General features: G+C 32.9%; 1 protein-coding gene across 1 annotated transcript in view; it reads left to right on the top strand.

The window, feature by feature from the left end:
* szt2 (SZT2 subunit of KICSTOR complex) overlaps positions 1-18092 on the top strand; it is a 96387-nt gene extending 78295 nt beyond the window's left edge. Inside the window, exons 66-72 of the mRNA XM_042759168.1 lie at positions 8362-8505; positions 9878-10110; positions 10189-10311; positions 11603-12143; positions 15692-15805; positions 16680-16748; positions 17510-18092. Coding sequence (XP_042615102.1) covers positions 8362-8505; positions 9878-10110; positions 10189-10311; positions 11603-12143; positions 15692-15805; positions 16680-16748; positions 17510-17653 — 1368 coding nt within the window. The 3' untranslated portion in view covers positions 17654-18092. The remainder of the gene's footprint in view (positions 1-8361; positions 8506-9877; positions 10111-10188; positions 10312-11602; positions 12144-15691; positions 15806-16679; positions 16749-17509) is intronic.
* The last annotated feature ends 1361 nt before the right edge of the window (positions 18093-19453 follow it).

The following is a 19453-nucleotide window of genomic DNA, read 5'->3' as shown; positions in this document are numbered from 1 at the left end:
TCTGATTTCTTCCAGAAGCCCATAAGGTGTCTCCAGTCACAGCTGCTCATATCCAGCAATTAAGTCATCAGCGTGTTTGTTTGCTTGTTTATAAGTGCAGATTCTTCAAACTGAGCTTGAGGGCAAACAGACAGAAAAGTCACAAGGAATCAGTAATTCATCAACTTAAATCTGTTCTGTTAGAATCCATAGTATTCGATTGCGTCAACAAACATTCCCCGCTGCCAGTTTGGTGTTATTTTTCATAAGGAATGAACAATCAAGTTGAGTTATTGATAATTATTCTGCTACGTTAGTACTACTACTTTTTGTTCCTGGAGAACCAAATATATCCACTTCCTGTGGAAGGACAAAGTAACATTTTCATCAAGGCTCCATAATGATCATATTCACCATGAAAATGAGCAAATCCTCTTGAAGTCATACGTGTTGCACCTGTATTTAAAGGTCATAGTCAGAAAACTGTGCCATTTGTACCAGAAAATAGTTATTTTAATGAAGTATTACATTTGGAAAGGTTACTGCTGAACTTTCATGACATTATATTTTCATATCTTGGGTTAGTGCCGTGACGCCATATACATTAGTTAATCTTTTGACAGTGCTTTTTCCCCAGTGGTCAACAAATATGACTGTTATTATTGTGTTCTTCTTTAATAAGTGGATATATTTGGTTCTCCAGGAACAAAAAACATATCATAAAAACATGAATATAGCCGAATGATTAACAATACCTTGATTGTTCATTTCTTATGAAAAAGGGATGGAAGAGGTTTAAAATTAAAAACTGAAAATGAGTGAGACAAAGGTTAAAAACAGACAAATAAATGAGACCCAAAAGTCATTTCTAGCAATAAACATAAAAAGTAAAATGCATAAAGTAGAAAAATTGGATAAGAAAGTTGAAAAACAAAAAACAAGTACCATTTAATTCAGTTTTCTAAGACATTGCAAGAAAGCCAGACTAAAATATTTTTTTTTAATTTAGATTGATATTAATAAAAATATAAATAAATTAACAAATATTAATTGCATATTGTTTTTAAATGTATTACACTTTTTTTAAACCATAATTTATGACAACCCTATATATATATATATATATATATATATATATATATATATATATATATATATATATATATATATATATATATATATATATATATATATATATAGTAGAGTGTTACCAATTTGACTAATTCAGTATTCTGTATCAGTTGTATGTCAGTGAGATACACAAATAGCAGTTATTTTAAAGTTTTTTTAATAGTAAATATTATGATTATTCTCATTTTAATCATCTTCTGTCTGACATGTTACATTATAAATCTATTTTTAATATTTGTTTTAAGCTATACTTTTACTACTGCTGATACTCCTCCAGTCACTGTACTGCCAGAAGAAGTTGATTTTGAAGCGTCACTGGACGTCATGAGAATACTTTCTGTATATCTGACATTTATCAAGAGTTTGCTGCTGGAATTGGGAACAGTGGGAATAAATCATGATGTAACAGGAGCCATAAGAAGTGGCTATTTAGAGTTATAGAGTGAAAGGTCACGCCTGCTTCTCATCCATCTAGTCTGCACACGCCTCATGCTCATCATTATCGATCATGTCATGTGACTTCCTGTAACACGCCCTCATACATAAGCGCAGTCTGTACTAGCGTGTGACAGTCAGCTTGTGCATGTGTGTTTTGTTCATTCGTGTAAATTGACTTCTAACCTCTCTGTGTGGCATGTTTCTCATCTGTCTGTCTCTGTTTGTGTGTGTGTCTCACTGTCCTGCATATGGCGTGCGCGTGTGTGTATGTGCGTGTGTGTGTGTTTGTCTAGTCCCATCTCACCCTTTCTTTCCATCAGGAGTCTCTTCTCAACAAACCTCCTAGCCAGCCGTTCCCCGAGGCGCCCACGGCCTCTGACTCTGCTGTATGTCTCTGCATCCTCGGGGCGGGGCTCGTCTCATCTCCCACCAATCAGGCTTCAGTCTTTCCCTCAGACTCCTCCCCCTTGTAGTGCCTTGCTCCTCCCTTTCCTATTGCAGACCCAATCATACCTTTCTGTGCGGTTCATTGAAAATCAGATGATTCCTTTCCATGTGTTTGTCCGCAGTGCATCTTGCTGGAAAGCTCCTCGAGGTGCTCGTGAATGTGGCATCTTCTGCGAGGTCACGGGGTCGCTTTTTCTCGCAGCTCTGATTGACCAATGATCTCTTTTTTTCTTTGCTCAATGATTATCCTTGATTTTCTTCAACTCTTGTTGCATCTTGATTTGGATCTGCTAGTTTCCTTTTAAGGGAACCATCAACTATAATTCTGAGGCAGTTTGATATATAATATTTTTTTCTTTATAGATAAGCAGAAGAAACCAATCTGATAATGCTAATTTTCTTTAATTTAACTTTGCAATTTTTGGGCTAATTTAAAAACATTCATAATTTGCTTTTCACAACTAAACTGTTTCAAAATTAGGAAAACACAAATGCCATCTTCAAGTGGAGCATTTCCACTTTGTCTTGATTGCTTCCACTTGAAACAAGATAGGAAACAAAAGACTCAAAGTCAACATAAATGCTTTGCTCAACCTATTTTACTTCCAAAACCTGGTGTATAACATATTAATCTAGAAAATGTAGAGTGGAATGGAGTTTGTGGGTTTGAAATGCAAGATGCATTCATGATATTGACTGAAAAGAAATAATGTGCAGTTAATTTTTGGATTACACTTTATTTGAAGGTGAGAATGTAACAGTGTAATTACACAAAAAAATGCTGATAAATATTAATTAACTACATATGCGTACTATATGGTTAAGGTAATACTCTGTATTTAAAAGCTTTATTAAAAAGACCCGAGAAAAAAAAACGAGCATCAAAAAAACAGGATCAAAATCACAATACAAAAGTTGGCATCCAAAAGGGTGTTTTTCCGAGCAGAGGTGCAAAATGTGCAAATAAATATGTTTAAGAGCTTATAACAAAGATTATTAATAAAAAATGGGTTAGTTCACCCAAATATTAAAATTATGACAGTATTAACTCCACAACATTGAGGCTGGAGTTTATCACGCTTACACAGCAACTCAATAAACTCATTCAAGAGCTCTTATTCCGTCCGCCTCTCTCATACCACTAGAGACGGCTATCTTAAATCCACCTTTTTCCTGCTCATACAAATTGGAACATACCATGTTTTTATAAAATAAACTCTTGTCTCACAATATGATTTATTCACAAGGATTGGGAACAAGAGTTATGTATATATATACAGTTAATGCAATTAAAAGAGGACAGATAAATCAAAACATCTGCACGAACATTTCCAAAAGTTAGCTAAAATGAGCGCTTCCCCTCAAGTTTGCACTTTTTATCACCACGCCCACTCAGCTAAATAACAAACAGACTGTTTGTTTACTCTTGATGATGCATGTGCATTAGCTGGTTTACATGTAACATGTAATAAGTACACTAAAAATAAAAATTTACCATAATTTACTGTTATTATTACAGTAAGTACATGTAACATGTAGCAACGACACTTAAATGTGGTGTTAGCGGTTTTGGTTTAGGGTTAGTTACTTGTTGGTGGTTAACCATGCTTTGGTTTAGGGGTTAGTTTAACTTTACAATTATGCATAATTTAATTTATTACTACAGTAAATACATGTAACGTTCTCAACGACACTTAAATAAGGTGTTACCAGGCTTTGGTTAGGGAGGGTTAGTTACTTGTAATTATGCATAATTTAATGTTATTACCTCAGTAAATACATGTGACGTGTAACAAGGACACTAAAATAAGGTGTTACCGGTTTTGGATTATGGTTAGTTACTTGTAATTATCCATAATTTAACGTTATTACTACAGTAAATACATGTAGCAAGGACACTAAAATATGGTGTTACCAGCTTTGGATTAGGTTTAGTTACTTGTAATTATGCATGATATAACGTTATTACTACAGTAAATACATGTGACGTGTAACAAGGACACTAAAAACGTTATTACCCAGCTTTGGATTAGGTAAATATACATGAAATAACACAATAAATAAAGTAAATACATATGACGTGTAACAAGGACACTAAAACAAGGTGTTACCGGCTTTGGTTTAGGGTTAGTTACTTGTAATTATGCATAATTTAACGTTATTGTTTTTACGTGTTATTATTACAGTAAATACATGTGACGTGTAACAAGGACACTAAAATAAGGTGTTACCGGCTTTGGATTAGGGTTAGTTACTTGTAATTATTCATCATTTACTGTTATTACTACAGTAAATACATGTAATGTGTAACAAGGACACTAAAATAAGGTGTTACCCTCTTAATTATACATAAATTAACTTTAAAACAACAATAATTTAAATATAACACTAAACAAAATAAATATAACAAATTAACAAGGACACTAAAATAAGGTGTTACCGGCTCTGGATTAGAGTAAATTACTTGAAATTATGCATGATTTAACGTTATTACTACAGTAAATACATGTGACGTGTAACAAGGACACTAAAATAAGGTGTTACCGGTTTTGGATTAGGGTTAGTTACTTGTAATTATGCATAATTTAACATTATTACTACAGTAAATACATGTAACGTGTAACAAGGACACTAAAATAAGGTGTTACGGTAAAAGTTACTTGTAATTATGCATGATTTAAAACATTATTACTACAGTAAATACATGTAACGTGTAACAAGGACACTAAAATAAGGTGTTAGGGTAAAAGGGTTACTTGTAATTATGCATAGTTTTAACGTTATTACTACAGTAAATACATGTAACGTGTAACAAGGACACTAAAATAAGGTGTTAGGGTAAATTTACTTGTAATTATGCATAATTTAACATTATTACTACAGTAAATACATGTAACGTGTAACAAGGACACTAAAACAAGGTGTTACCGGCTTTGGATTAGGGTTAGTTACTTGTAATTATGCATAATTTAACGTTATTACTACAGTAAATACATGTGACGTGTAACAAGGACACTAAAACAAGGTGTTACCGGCTTTGGTTTAGGGTTAGTTACTTGTAATTATGCATGATTTAACGTTATTACTACAGTAAATACATGTAACGTGTAACAAGGACACTAAAATAAGGTGTTAGGGGATAAATTACTTGTAATTATGCATAGTTTTAACGTTATTACTACAGTAAATACATGTAACGTGTAAAAAAAGCGACACTAAAATAAGGTGTTTTGGAGGGTAAGTTACTTGTAATTATGCATAATTTAACATTATTACTACAGTAAATACATGTAACGTGTAATGGATACACTAAAACAAGGTGTTACCGGCTTTGGTTTAGGGTTAGTTACTTGTAATTATGGATGATTTAACGTTATTACTACAGTAAATACGTGCAAGGTTGGGTGGGTTTGTAACAAAGGGGAACACATGATGGGGTAAAAATTTGATAGCCTGAATGCACTTATGGATTCGGGTTGGATAAAAGCGTCTGCTAATGCCATAAAATAATTTTACGGATTATTACTACAGTAAATACATGTAAACGTAATGTACAGGACACTTAAATAAGGTGTTACCGATTTAGGTTTAGGGATTAGTTAACGTTATTGTAAGTATGCATATGGGATTTAACTAAAACAAGTAGAGGATAATTGCTTGTAATTACACACGGTATTACCTTTTATCAGCTGATATAACATGTAACAAGGGCACTATAATAAATTGTTACAAGGTTTGATTTAGAGGATAATTGCTTGTAATTACACACGGTATTACCTTTTATCAGCTGTTATTACCACAGTTAATGCATGTAATCTCTAGCTACACCTTAAAATAAAGTGTTACCAGTTATTGCAATTTGACTAAAGATGGAATGGAATAATGTGTACAAATAAAATTTATAAAAATAAGACAAGGTACATTCATTAAAAATGTAAAAATGTTTATGTTGACTTTAAGGCCCTTTTAGGACTTCTGTATCTAGTGTCATGGAAAGGTGATTTTGTGAGGTTACCAGGCAGCCAGGAAGTAGTGAAAGTACACAGTATAAGGTAAAAACTGTAAAAGTAAGAAAGTAGAACACCTAGAACTCTCGAAGTGATGCCAAAGTCCCTTTAAGGCAAGTTCACTGAACGGTTACTTTGTAACGCCTCGGGCAGCTGTTTCCAGCCATGCAAGTACAGCTTCATCTGATTGAACAGAAAATAGCTAAACTCTCCAGAAGTATTTGTCAAAATTAAGTTTGTGATTTATTTCAGATCAATAAAATGTGACAAGAATTATATTACAGCTTAAAATAAGTGTTTCTTAAGTGTAAATCACTCAAAAAACAGCTAATGCACATGCATCATCAAGAGTAAACAAACAGTCTGTTTGCTATTTGAGCTCTAATGCATTCAGCTGCATCACTGAGTGTAGTCCTGCCTCTATCAACAGGGATATTGTCTGTTTTACCTGTAGGGCTACAGCTACAGCTGCCGTTATGATTGCTCTCATTTATATGTTCAAGTGGACCATCTCCTCCATTTATAAAGCCTCTGGTGACATGTTACAGAGCTTGACCCGTGCAACTCATGGCATCTGGGAAAACACCATAACATTCAATGCAATGGGAAACGTCAAAGGGCTTCAATTCCCTGAATGTGGGCATTTGGTTAACACATGACTTAGGTCTCGGGTGTAATTATGCTTTAAGAGTATCATGAATGCAAACACAACATACTAACCACTGCAATCATAGCAAGCTGTGAACAGAGCCGTTTTCATGCACATGACTGAGAGGAAAATGTTATGACGGTATTATCTTTCCTCAGAACTTTCAGTCAAATGGGCCACCGGCAGATTTCAAAATGTTGATGTGAAAAAGGTTTCTCGCACAGGGATGAAAGGTGCAATTGCGCGAGCTGTTTTCTTCTTTCTGCAAATAGAAACAGCCATGGCAGCGTCAAATGAACAGGGTTTTTTTAATCCTCGACTCTTTGATTTGATAAGACCTATTTGCATTTGTTCCAGAGTAATGGTCAGGATGAAAGCGGCAGCAGTAATAGCGTTTAGCCGTCGAATCCAGCGCCCTCCCCACCTCCTGCTCCCATTGTACTGTAATTACTCCTGCTCTCTCCCTCTGCAATCATTTGCATTCACCACTAATGTTTTTGCAAGCACGGCTTTGATGTGAGATTTAATTAAATAGGATACAATTATTATGTTGATTGATATCACAGATGCTTTTAAAAAGACTCTTGTAAAGGTTTGGCAGGTCGCTGGTTTGCTCTTAGTTTTAGATGTGATGTCAGGTTTGAGGTACGCTTGGGGGATTTTTTTTCGAAACCCATCAAGAGCATGTCTGGTTCAGATTCCAGCTCCAAATCAAGCACCATTAAGATTGTGTGCACTGCCACATCATTTTCATGACATTTACACAGTTTGCAAGAAGTTTCCACTGACAAGTAATTTGTCAGATCTCACAGAAAGTGAAAATGATGCGTGACACTGTCACAGCCATTCACCACACAGTTGATGTTTACTAATACTACACTGTATATGTTTTTAAAAATAAATGTATTTATTTTGTTTAAGAGTGGCATATATTTATATTTATGCATTTATTTCAGTTTAATAGTGGCATAGTATTTAGTTTCATATTTTGCTTTTAAATTATTTAATTAATTAGCAGTGGCATAATATTTATATTATTTTTAATTAATTTATTTGTTTGTTTAGAAGTGGGATTTATTTATTTGTTAGTTTGTTTATGCTTAACAGTGGCATTATATTTATAAACTTTCTTAATTTATATTAGTTTTTTTGGTTGTTTATATGTTTAATAGTGACTTTTTATTTTTTAAATAGTAAGATTTTGGAGATATTATTAGTATAATATGAAACATATATATATATTATTTAAATTGTAAAGTATTTATATATCATATTAGTTTTTATGCTAATTAAAAAACATATTACATTCATAAAAATATAATTATTAATAATCGAACTTGAATGTATTACAGTGTAAAATCTGATTATTTACCATGATAATAATGTCACAAATCTAAATGGTCCTAAGTTAGATTTAATGTTTTATGCAAAATATAATTTTCTTTTGATGTTGGGTTGAAATGTGGCCTGGACATGTTTTTCGGAAGACTTCGATGTGAGACTGGTTTCATTTGAGCATCTGTAGAGAAACTCTTTCATTAGGTTTTGAGGATTTGGAGTTGATGGGATGATGTTCCTGCTACTGCTTGCGTTCTTCCTCTGGGGTTCTGATGTCTTTGATCCGAGTGGTTTCTCTCAGGTGATGTGGAGTGATGCAGCGGTGTGTTCTGCTCCTGCGGTAACAGTGTTCATGCGTGTTTCTGCCCTCAGCTGTCCATGCTGTTCACCGAGGAGTGCGATAAGGTGCGGGATCTGATGCACGTTCACTCCTTCAGCTACGACTTCCACCTGCGTGATACCAACCAACACCCTTTTTGCAGTAACACAACCCTCCATAACCAATACCAGCTCACGGCCTTTACACAAACAACTCCACCACCCATAACCCATACAATAAAAAATACATACTCAACAACTACTAAAAGTTCAACAGCCATAACATAAACTTGGATTTTTATTTTTGTGTTTTTCTTGTCATTCGTCTGGGCTCATTGTAAGTGAAAATAATGCTGCATGACACTGTCACAGTAATTCACAACAATGTGTTTATGTTAAAAGTGGCATATATGTGTGTGTGTGTGTGTATATATATATATATATATATATATATATATATATATTATATATATATATATATATATATATTATTATTTTTATTATTTATTTATTATTTTATTATTAAGTTATTATATTATTATTTATTTATTATTATTATTTTTATTATTATTATTATTTTTATTATTATTTTTATTTATTTAAAAAAGGTATTTATTTATTTATTTATCTATTTATTTATAGTTGGATATATTTATACATCATTTTATTTATTTATGTTTACTAGTGGCATATATTTGTTTTTATAAAGGTTTTTATTTATGTATGTATGTTTAATAGTGACATGTATTTATTTATGTTTAATCGTGGGACATACTTATACCTCATTTAATTTTATTTATGTTTAATAGTGGCAATTATTTATATATAATTTTATTTACATATGTATGTTTAAAAGTGACATTTATTTATTTATAGTGGGATATATTCATATATATATATATATATATAATATATATATATATATATATATATATATATATATTTATTTATTTATTTATTAATTTATAGTGGCATATATTTGTATGTATATATGTTTTTATTTATGTGTGAATGTTTAATAGTGACATTTATTTATTTATAGTGGGATATATTCATATATTATTTATTTATTTATAGTGGCATATATCTGTATTCATATTTGTTTTTATTTATGTACGAATGTTTAATAGTGACATTTATTTATTTATTTAATAGTGGGATATACTTATACCTAATTAAATTTTATTTATGTTTAATAGTGGCATACAGTTATATTTATATATAATTCTGTTTACGTATGTATGTTTAATAGTGACATTTATTTTCTTATTTATGTACATATGTATGAATGTATGTTTAATAGTGGGATTTTGGAGATTTAATGACTATGATGCAAAACAAAAAGAGATATTTAAATTGTAAAGTATTTATACATCATGTGACTTTATGCTGCTGGTTAAAAAAAAAAAAAAGGTCATCAAAATACAGTAATGAGAATCTAATTAGTAACAATAACAATAATGACAGCTGCAGAATAACTTCGAACTTAAAATGTGACCTAGACATGTTTTTCACCATATTCACCCGCATATAGTTAATGGCATATTTATTTATTTATTTATTTATTTAGGTGTTTTATTTTTGTCAGTCATGCATAATATGCTTTTCATGTCTCCTAGGGAGTTTCTCCATATCGACGGGAATGATCACAGCACATCAGCTGTATAATTACATCACTGATCACGCCGGCACTTACGGGATGAAGCCCTTGCGCATGTCTAAAACTGCAGTTACCACTGATAACAAAAAGGGGGCGCCGAGCGCAGACCTGCACGAGTACGCATTGGTCGCTCTGTGGAACAGGTACTTTAACTGTTCACTCCTAGTTTGAGCAAGTGATGTTATCATTTCATAAATCCTAATAATGTCATTCTCTTGAAGCTCTGGCTCATTTAAAGACTTGGAGGGATTGCGACACCATGATGACTTTGACGTGTCTCTGCTGGTTTGTCATAACGCCGCCCCGTTTGAGGAGCAGTCTGAGGGAGAGAGACACCTGCTCAGGTGCAAACAATCAAAATACATTGACTTTGTGAAGCACATTATTTCATCAGTTGAACACTACGTTGGTAGATAACTCAGTACAGCTGTTAATACAGTTAAACAGCAGGCGAGAACAACATTTGCAATATAGTTCACTTCTGTGATGTGAGGTACTTTCTGCTTGAAACTGAATAATCAGAGGAACACGATATAAACTGGGACTTTTGGATGCAGTGTATCCATTTCCGTCCATTTTTGTTATATAATATTGTAAATAATAATATAGGTATTATTTGTAACATTACTATAAATAATAAAATATTAAAAATAATAATAATAAATATCTAAAATAATATTTATATAATATTAATATTTATATTATTTACACTACAATAAATAATAAGCATTATTGTATTATTATTTATAATTAGTATGAATAATAACAATAATAAATACTAATAAATGATACAAAATCATAAAAAATAATAAATAAATAAATAATATTATAGATCATATTCATTTATCTATTCTGGATTATATGAATTAATATTACAATATTATTATTAGTGATTATATTGATTTATTATTATAAATAAATAGTAATTTATAATTTTATTTATAAAATGTAAACAATATTAATAAATAATTGAAAATAAATAATAAAATATTCTAAATAATAATAATAAATATCTAAAATAATATTTATATAATATTTACACTACAATAAATAATAATTATTATCATATTATTATTTTTAATTAGTATGAATAGTAACAATAATAAATACTAATAAATGATACAAAATCATAAAAAATAATAAATGAATAAATAAATAATATTATAGATCATATTTATTTATTCTGGATTATATTAATTAATATTACAATATTATTATATTCTATTATATTATATTATTATAAATAAATAGTAATTTATTATTTTATTTATAAAATGTTAAAATATGAATAAATAATTGAAAATATTATAATACAATTATATTAATCAATATATGATATTATTTATAATAATTATTATTATAATGTACATAAAAATAATAATAAGTAATATTATAGATCATATAAGATTATGTATCCTAGAAAATATTAACTATTAAGAAATAAAGTAATTATTTTTTCCCCAGCTTCACAGTTATGTCAGCAGAAAAGAAAAGTGGAGAAAGTGATTACATTTTCATCATCGATTATAAAAGCTAATTTTGGAATGAAGTGCACTGATGGGGAAACATCAATGTTTATTCAAATACTTCCTGTTTTCTGTTAAATGAACATTTTTCTGTTTGTACTGGTTTCAGGCTGCGGTTCTATGTGATCATGACGAGTCAGAGGGAGCTGTTCCCGCGTCTGACTGCAGACATGCGGCGCTTTAAGAAGCTTCCTCAGATCCACCGTGACCCCGGCGACCTCAGCGGCCGCATCCCTGTGGAGCAGATGGAGGCTTGCAGCCCGGGGACGCGGGAATCTGAACTGGACCTGTGGGAGGACACCACCGCCCCCGTCACCCCTCCAGCCAGTCCTGAATCTGACCCCATAGAGAGCCTCCTGCACGCAGGACAGGCCGGCCTCGCAGACGCAGACGACTCTCAGGGGCTGTTCTACCTGTGTCCTCTCTTCCCTCTGCTCAGCTCGGAGGTGCTGTCTGCGCGGCGGCAGATTCAGAGCAGCGTGGAGCAGGCCATGGGCCACTGCCGCAGGGATAACCTCTGGAGGAGGCTCTTTCACGGAGAGCACTTGGCTCTGGATAAGCTCAAACTCAGCAAGCTGGCCTTCGGTGAACTGGAGGAGCTGCTGGAAGCTGTGCAGAGCAGATCGGTCTCTGAGATTGACCCGCAGCTGGTATGAACACACATCCACTGCCCTTCACCTCTGAGATCGTCTTTCACACCCATTCATCTATCATTTTATATTCCTTCCTCTTTGTTCTCTAGCAGGCACTTTCCACGAATAGGTTCAAAAAAAGAGTCTTTTTTTTTTTTTTTTTTTTCCTTTTTCAACAAATATTCAATGAACATTTGTTGAAAGCACCAGGAGGTCACATAACACCGGTCCCTGTTTTTGTGATATATAAATGAAATTGGATGAATTTAAATTGAATTGAACTGAAATAAAATTAAAATAATAATATTATAAATATTAACTATAACATTACTATTATTAAGATCAAAAAAGATCTTATTAAATGATTTATTATGGGAAAAGAAATTATTTATATATTTTTAATACAATATTTAATGTTAATTTAAAATATTAATAAAGTTATATATAAAGTTAAAATAAACATTATATAAAAAAACCTTTGTGTGATTATTAAATATAATTACATTAAAAATGTATTTAAATTAAATTAGACCCTGATCCCTGTCTGTGTGATCATTTGATTGGATTTGATTTGATTTAATTTAATAAAAAAAATTCTAGCAGTAAATATTAAATAAATTTTTGATAGATGTAGGTTGCAGATTTATCGTAAATTAGATTGGTAGTTTGGGCCCAAATCTTGTTAGTTATTAATAATTTGTATTTTGCATGAATTAAATAAAAGTATGTTTTTGAAATAACTTTGGTAAAGTTTGAACTGTAGAATATTAATTATAATACAGTATTAGAATGTTAAACAACATGATGTGTTTTAAAAGTACTTTGCATGTTAATTTTATGCTCAATCTTAATAAAAATAGTTCTTAGAATTTATATAAAATAAAATAAAATAAAATAAATTGAACGCGGCAAAATCCAGCATTTTTCCTGACTTAAACCACACACTAAGAAACCACTCTTTAAGAAACCGTGGGAAAATTCAGTGTTTTTCCTGTTTTCCTGCAGTTTACTGAGGACGTTGTGATCAGCGGCTGGCTCGGTGCAGTTTGTTTGATGGGTGGCTGACAACAAACATGCTAATGCAGCGCTCCGTAGGGAAAACACGCGGCCTACTCATCAGCACACCGCGATAAACATCAGCTAATTATCACAGAAAATCAGCCCTTTAATATTACACTCCGTTCCTTATTTACCGCAGAAATTATCCCTCCTGGACCAACACGCATTCACACAGATTCACACGCTACTCGTTCGTGATTTGATTACACAGCAGTCGTTACTGTAAATGTGCTGCTCATGCCAACAAACATCACTGTGTTTGATACAGCACAGATGTGTGTAGCTTCAAACTGAATTAAACACGACTACTGTTCAAAAGTTTAGGATCAGTAAGGTTTTTAATGTTTTTAGTGTCTCTTCTGAAAACCCAACAACTCATAAATATGATTAAAAATACAGTAAAAATGTGAAATATTATTACAGTTTAACATAACTACTTTCTATGTGAATATGTTAAAAAATTTAATTTATTTCTGTGATGCACAGCTGTATTTTCAGCATCATTACTCCAGTCTTCAGTGTCACACGATCCTTCAGAAATCATTCTAATATGATGGTTTGTTTCTTAAGAAACATTTCTTGTTGTCATTAATGTTGAAAACTGTTAATACGTGCTTCATATTTTTGTGGAAATGGTGATATATTTTATTTTTCAGGATTCTTTGATGAATAGCATGTTCAAAAGTTCAGCGTTTATTTGAAATAGAAATCTTTTCTAACATTATAAATGTCTTAACTGTCACTTTTGATCAATTTAATGCATGCTAAATGCATAAGTGTTCATTTCTTTCAACGACAACAAAAAATCCCAAATTGCCTCAAAACTTTTAAAAAGTAGCTAAATAAATATGCATACAGAATAAATAATGCAGTCATAAATAGATGATCCAGTGGAGAAAATGTTTTAAAATTTTATTACGGTATATATTATAATAATAATAATTTTATTTTATTTATTTCTTCTAAGGATCATTTAAATCTGTATTTATGCATTTATTTAAGGTGTTATTTCCGACTGATATTTCCAATATGATAATGAGGTGGTGGTCGGTTGCTCCTATTGGCTGATGCATCATGCAGTACTTTATTACAGTTTTGCAGAACTGAAAATCACAAGAAATCATCCGGTTTCAGTATTTTTTAGGTTCTCAGTAGGCGTCATACGTGACACGGGCTGTGAATGATGTGATGCAGGTTCACGGCTGGCAAACGCGCTCCTGTTCATGTGCCATAGCCTCAGATTCCCCCACGGACACCCGTCTCGCAAACCCGCATATCAATGCATTTGACTCCTCATCTATTCATGTGCCTCGCGCGTCTGTATTCCCTTCACACGAGCTGAATCGCTTAGTCAATGTTAGCAAGCGGGCCGCTCGTGTGCCACGACTGCTAATGCTAATCTGAGCGCTGGGATGATGTATAGCGCTGTCAGGGCCGCACACGCTCACAGAGGAAGTGGAGATGTGCTCCTGCTGTGATATCAGACCAGGAGAAGCTTGCAGCAAATTACATCTTTTTAAACATTTACTGCCGCAGCCAGACTGTGAAAACTGCCTTCCTGTGGTTTCTCTGACTTGAAGCGTCCGCAGCTCTCGCCGCATGAAATCTGATCTGAAAAATAACAACGCTTTGTGTGCACAAGCCGGGCTAATTTAAAGAGAAATATTCTGGTCCAGTGTTCCAGGAGCTCAAAGGCTTTTTAAATGTTGAATAATCTTTTTCAACTTATTTAAACTTAAAATATACATATCAATTTTGTTATGCATAGCTATGCACATAATAGTATCATACGTGCATATTTATGCATATAATGTTTTATTTTAATTTAGCACTTTTGACAGTATTGTTCACTTATTATTCAGCACACACACACAATATATGCATGAATAATATATGTGTGTAAAATATATTTTATAGGATTTATATATTGTTACTTAGAATGTGTATTAATGGACAAAGTTTGTCCTGGAAAAATATTTACATTTTAATTAAATATCAGTGTGAAAGATTGTATGTAATTGTTATTTTTTATTTTATTTTATTTTATTTTTTTATTTTATTTTATTTTATTTTATTTTATTTTATTTTATTTTATTTTATTTTATTTTTAAAAATAATATTGTTAAATTACTGTCCACTAACTATTTTAAATCTTATTATTCTTGTAGCCTTTGAGGCTGATATAGTGTAATAAACTAAATCTATGCAAAAAAAAAAAAAACTAAAAAAAAAAAAAAACTAATAATCATTATAAAAGTGCAAAATGAAATTCTGTCTCTCATTTCATTGCAAACCTGTACGAGGTTTTTGGTTTGTAAGATTGTTTAACGTTTATAAAATAAGTCTCTTCTGCTCACTAAGGCTGCATTTAGTTGATCAAAAATACAATAAAAACAGTAATATTGCGGAATATCATTATAATTTATAATAACAGTTTCCTAGTTTAAGAAAAAAATCTGAATAAATAAAATTCTATGATACTGAGTTTTTGTGATTGTGTTTTTTAGGACTGTTTCCAGAATATGAGTCCGGCCTGGTACCAGAGTCTCATCAAAGTTCTGCTGTCACGCTTCCCACAGAACTGCAGACACTTTAAAGACGACAGTGGCACACAGTACCTGGTAAGAGATCTCTTCTGCTCACCAAGGCTGCATTTATTTGAGCAAAAATACAGAAGAAATCTGTAAAATTGTGAAATATTATTACAATTTAAAATAACAGTTTTCTATGTGAATATATTGTAAAGTGGAATTTATTCCTGTGAGCAAAACTGAATTTTCAGCATCATTACTCCAGTCTTCAGTGTCACATGATCTTCAGAAATCATTCTAATGTGTCGATTTGCTGCTCATGAAACCTTTCTGATTATTATCAATGTTGAAAACAGAAAAACAAGATTTGCAGGGACGAGCAACACTTTTGTGAGCTCATATTAACAGTCCAGATCATCACTGTTCATATTCAGCTTTGCACATGAAGCAGATCCTCAGGCTGTACAGTCGTGTCGTGGGTCGTCTTATAAGATATTACTCCTGTCTGCATCAACATAATACATTACGAGACGGGAAGTGCTGATGGCAAAGCATTCTTAAATCATTATGACCTTGAACTTGGTTACGTGAGGCCCGTGAAACTCATGGTAAAGCGTGGTACATTATGAGACCTCCGTGCCTGTGTACTAGTTAATGTGATGATAATCATCAGATCCTCGAGTGTGTTTGAAGGCCACTTCATGCTTCCTCCTGTAATTGGAGACGCGTGGGCTTATGCAGATTTCCTGAACTGATGTTCATTTCATCCTCCATGTACACACAAACAACACCTGCCTTTGTTTCCTGAGACTGACGCTGTGTTTCCTGATGCTGAGCACCAATCCATGTCAAATAGATTGTGAAGATCAGGGTTCAATTTAAAAATAAAAAGAAACATCTGGAGTCGAGATGTTGAATGTTTAAATAGTGTGTTGTTTGGGCATAAACTCTCTCTCTTTTCCAGGCCGTCCTGAACCAGAAGTTCACTGACTGTTTTGTGCTCGTTTTCCTGGACACACAGGCAGGAAAAACTGTGAGTTAATTTTTTATTTTTATTTTTTATTTTATTTTATTTATTTATTTTTTACAATTCATTTTAAATAGATAATTAAATGTTTTATTTTAAGAATTGTCTTCAGATCATTAAACAGATATTGACAAATTTAGTCATTTAAACACTACATCTCAATTATAAAACTGAATATAAATTGAGCTTATATTGTATGTTATTGTATCGTTACATTATACTGTACCATACATTATATGAAGCATTTTTCTCCTAGTTCTCATTACCATAATGCTTTGTTTTGTTTTGTTTTTTGTAATTATTATTCTTAAGGGTGATTCTCATTTTTGTGATGCAGTAAATCTTCACTGTATTAAATAAAGGAGTATTGTAATATAATTTTTACATTAAATAACTTTTCGATAATTTAAAAGCAATAAATCACATACTATCAAGATGCATAAATTATACCAGATAACAATATTTATTATTTTTTCTTGTAATTAATAATTTTATTTTTCTCATTACAGTAATGAGAATTTAGAATTTTTAGTTTTTTGCATTACCATGACAACTGGGATGTGAAGGTGTCTTTTAAAATCTCATTTTGCCAAAATGTTTCTACAAATAACCTGCAAACTTTAAGCTGCAAACACTTTTTTATGTTTATCTTGTTCTATTGATTATGGGGTGAAATGTGGACTTGTTCTTGTCAGATAAGGTTCATTCATTCATTCATCTACTGTACATCAAACATGATCCCACTGTAAATCTTCTGCTGCCTCCAGAGTCTGAAGGTTGTTTTCAGGGAGCCGTTACCTGCGCAGACGCAGTCCAGCAGCAGTCCTCCACCGCAGCTGGTCTCCATGTACCACCATCTGGAGTCGGTCATCAACACCGCCTGCTACAACCTCTGGACGGGCCTGCTGTGAACCTGTTCTGTCAGCGGTGCGTCAGACGGAGTCAAGAGTCTGACACCAGTTTGTGCAAAGATTGAGCTTTGAGACGCCTGTCGCTCTTAGACTGAGACTGAATGTGTCTTGCGTGTGTAATGCATGCTGTGTCGACCAGGTTGCATCCATTGCCGATTATATTGCCAATATTTTGCACAGGAAAACAGCTAAATGTGCCGCCCTGTTGATTGGAGGGTGATTATCCGGGAGGGTGTATTTATAGCGTGTGAGACTCCGCTGGTTTGCCAAAGCCATACTGTCCTTCTGTAGTCTAGTGTTCAGTTGTGCTTTGTTTTGTTTTTTTCCTCCATCTCCTCTCAGTTGCCGTTGTTGTTTCTGTAGCCCGTGTGCAATAGATTTTTTTTTTTTTTTTTGCCTCGTTATGCATCACTTTGTGCAACATGATTGTCTTTACTGCCGTTATCATAAAATTAAATTGCATTTACACACAAATTAAATTGAAGCTAGCTAATTAATTACACCTCACAATAAAAGAATATTAAATTAAAGGATGACAATTTCATTTTTGCGGGAACTGTCCATTTACTCACCCTCATGTCATAACAAACCCGTATGAGTTTCTTTCTCCTGTTGAGCACAGAAGAAGATATTTTGAAGAATGTTAGTAACCAAAGAGTTGATGGTAGCCATTGACTTCCATGATATGGAAAATATACTGTTTAGGTCAATGGCTACCGTCAACTGTCTGGTGACCAACATTCTTCAAAATACTTTTGGTGTTCAACATCTAAAAGAAACTCATATGGGTTTGAAACAACATGATGGTGAGTAAATGATGACAGAATTTCATTTTTGCGGGAACTGTCTCTTTAAATTAGTCGCATGGCCTTCATGTACCGTCAACATAAAGAGCGGGTAACGATTAGTCTTACTAACTGAACAGCACTGGCAAACCTTTGACACCCAATTCACATGAAGGTATTCACAAAATGAACGGGGATGATTTACCTCCTGTGATGACAGACACTGAAGAATGAAATTGTTTTACTGTTTGGTTTTCTTGGAGCACACTGGACATTTTTGAAAGAAGGAAACGTTAGAACGTTAATTAGCGATTCAAATGTGTGAAAAGGTCATTTGTACATTATGTATATAGAGGCGGATTTGTAAGAAAAACGCTTAACAATAAATCTTAAATTAAAACATCTGACATGTTCTTCATGTGCAATGCCTTGAAAGATGGAAGAATTCATATTTCATAGCTACTGACAAGTCAAATGTTAATAAAACAACTGAAAATGGGAGTCTGTTTAAGCTTTAGAAAATTACTGTCCTGTCATTTTAACACAAGAATGCTGACTGAAGTGAAGCTGGTCATCAGTTGCGGCTGCTCCAGTATCTTCTGAGCCAGTCCAGACACGCTTCTGTGGAACCTGGACAATCATATTTATAAGTATGAACTATCAAGAATGAAATTTCACTCTATACTCAATGCAATCTAAGAGTTGCTGAACTATCGCAGTGGCTGCAGTCTGGAAATGAAGCATCTCAGATGAGATTTAGACTCTTTGTCGATTCTCTTTTTGTGCAACATTATTTATATTTTCATCTTAAAGTTTCACTGGTCGTGAGCTGTGGACGTGTGAACGTATATCCTCACGGATGTGTGCTAATAAAAGCAATGGTTAGTATTCAGATGTTAAAAATGTGCGGTGACTGACTCACGCTGAGGTTTGTATTCCCAGCCGATGTAGTCCTGATAGTCCAGCTCCTCCAGCAGCTTAAAGAGATTAGAGAAACTCAGCTCTCCGTCGCTGT

This window comes from Cyprinus carpio, chromosome A6 (assembly GCF_018340385.1).
Source record: "Cyprinus carpio isolate SPL01 chromosome A6, ASM1834038v1, whole genome shotgun sequence".
NCBI lineage: Eukaryota > Metazoa > Chordata > Actinopteri > Cypriniformes > Cyprinidae > Cyprinus > Cyprinus carpio.
This window is presented reverse-complemented; position numbering and strand designations above follow the sequence as displayed.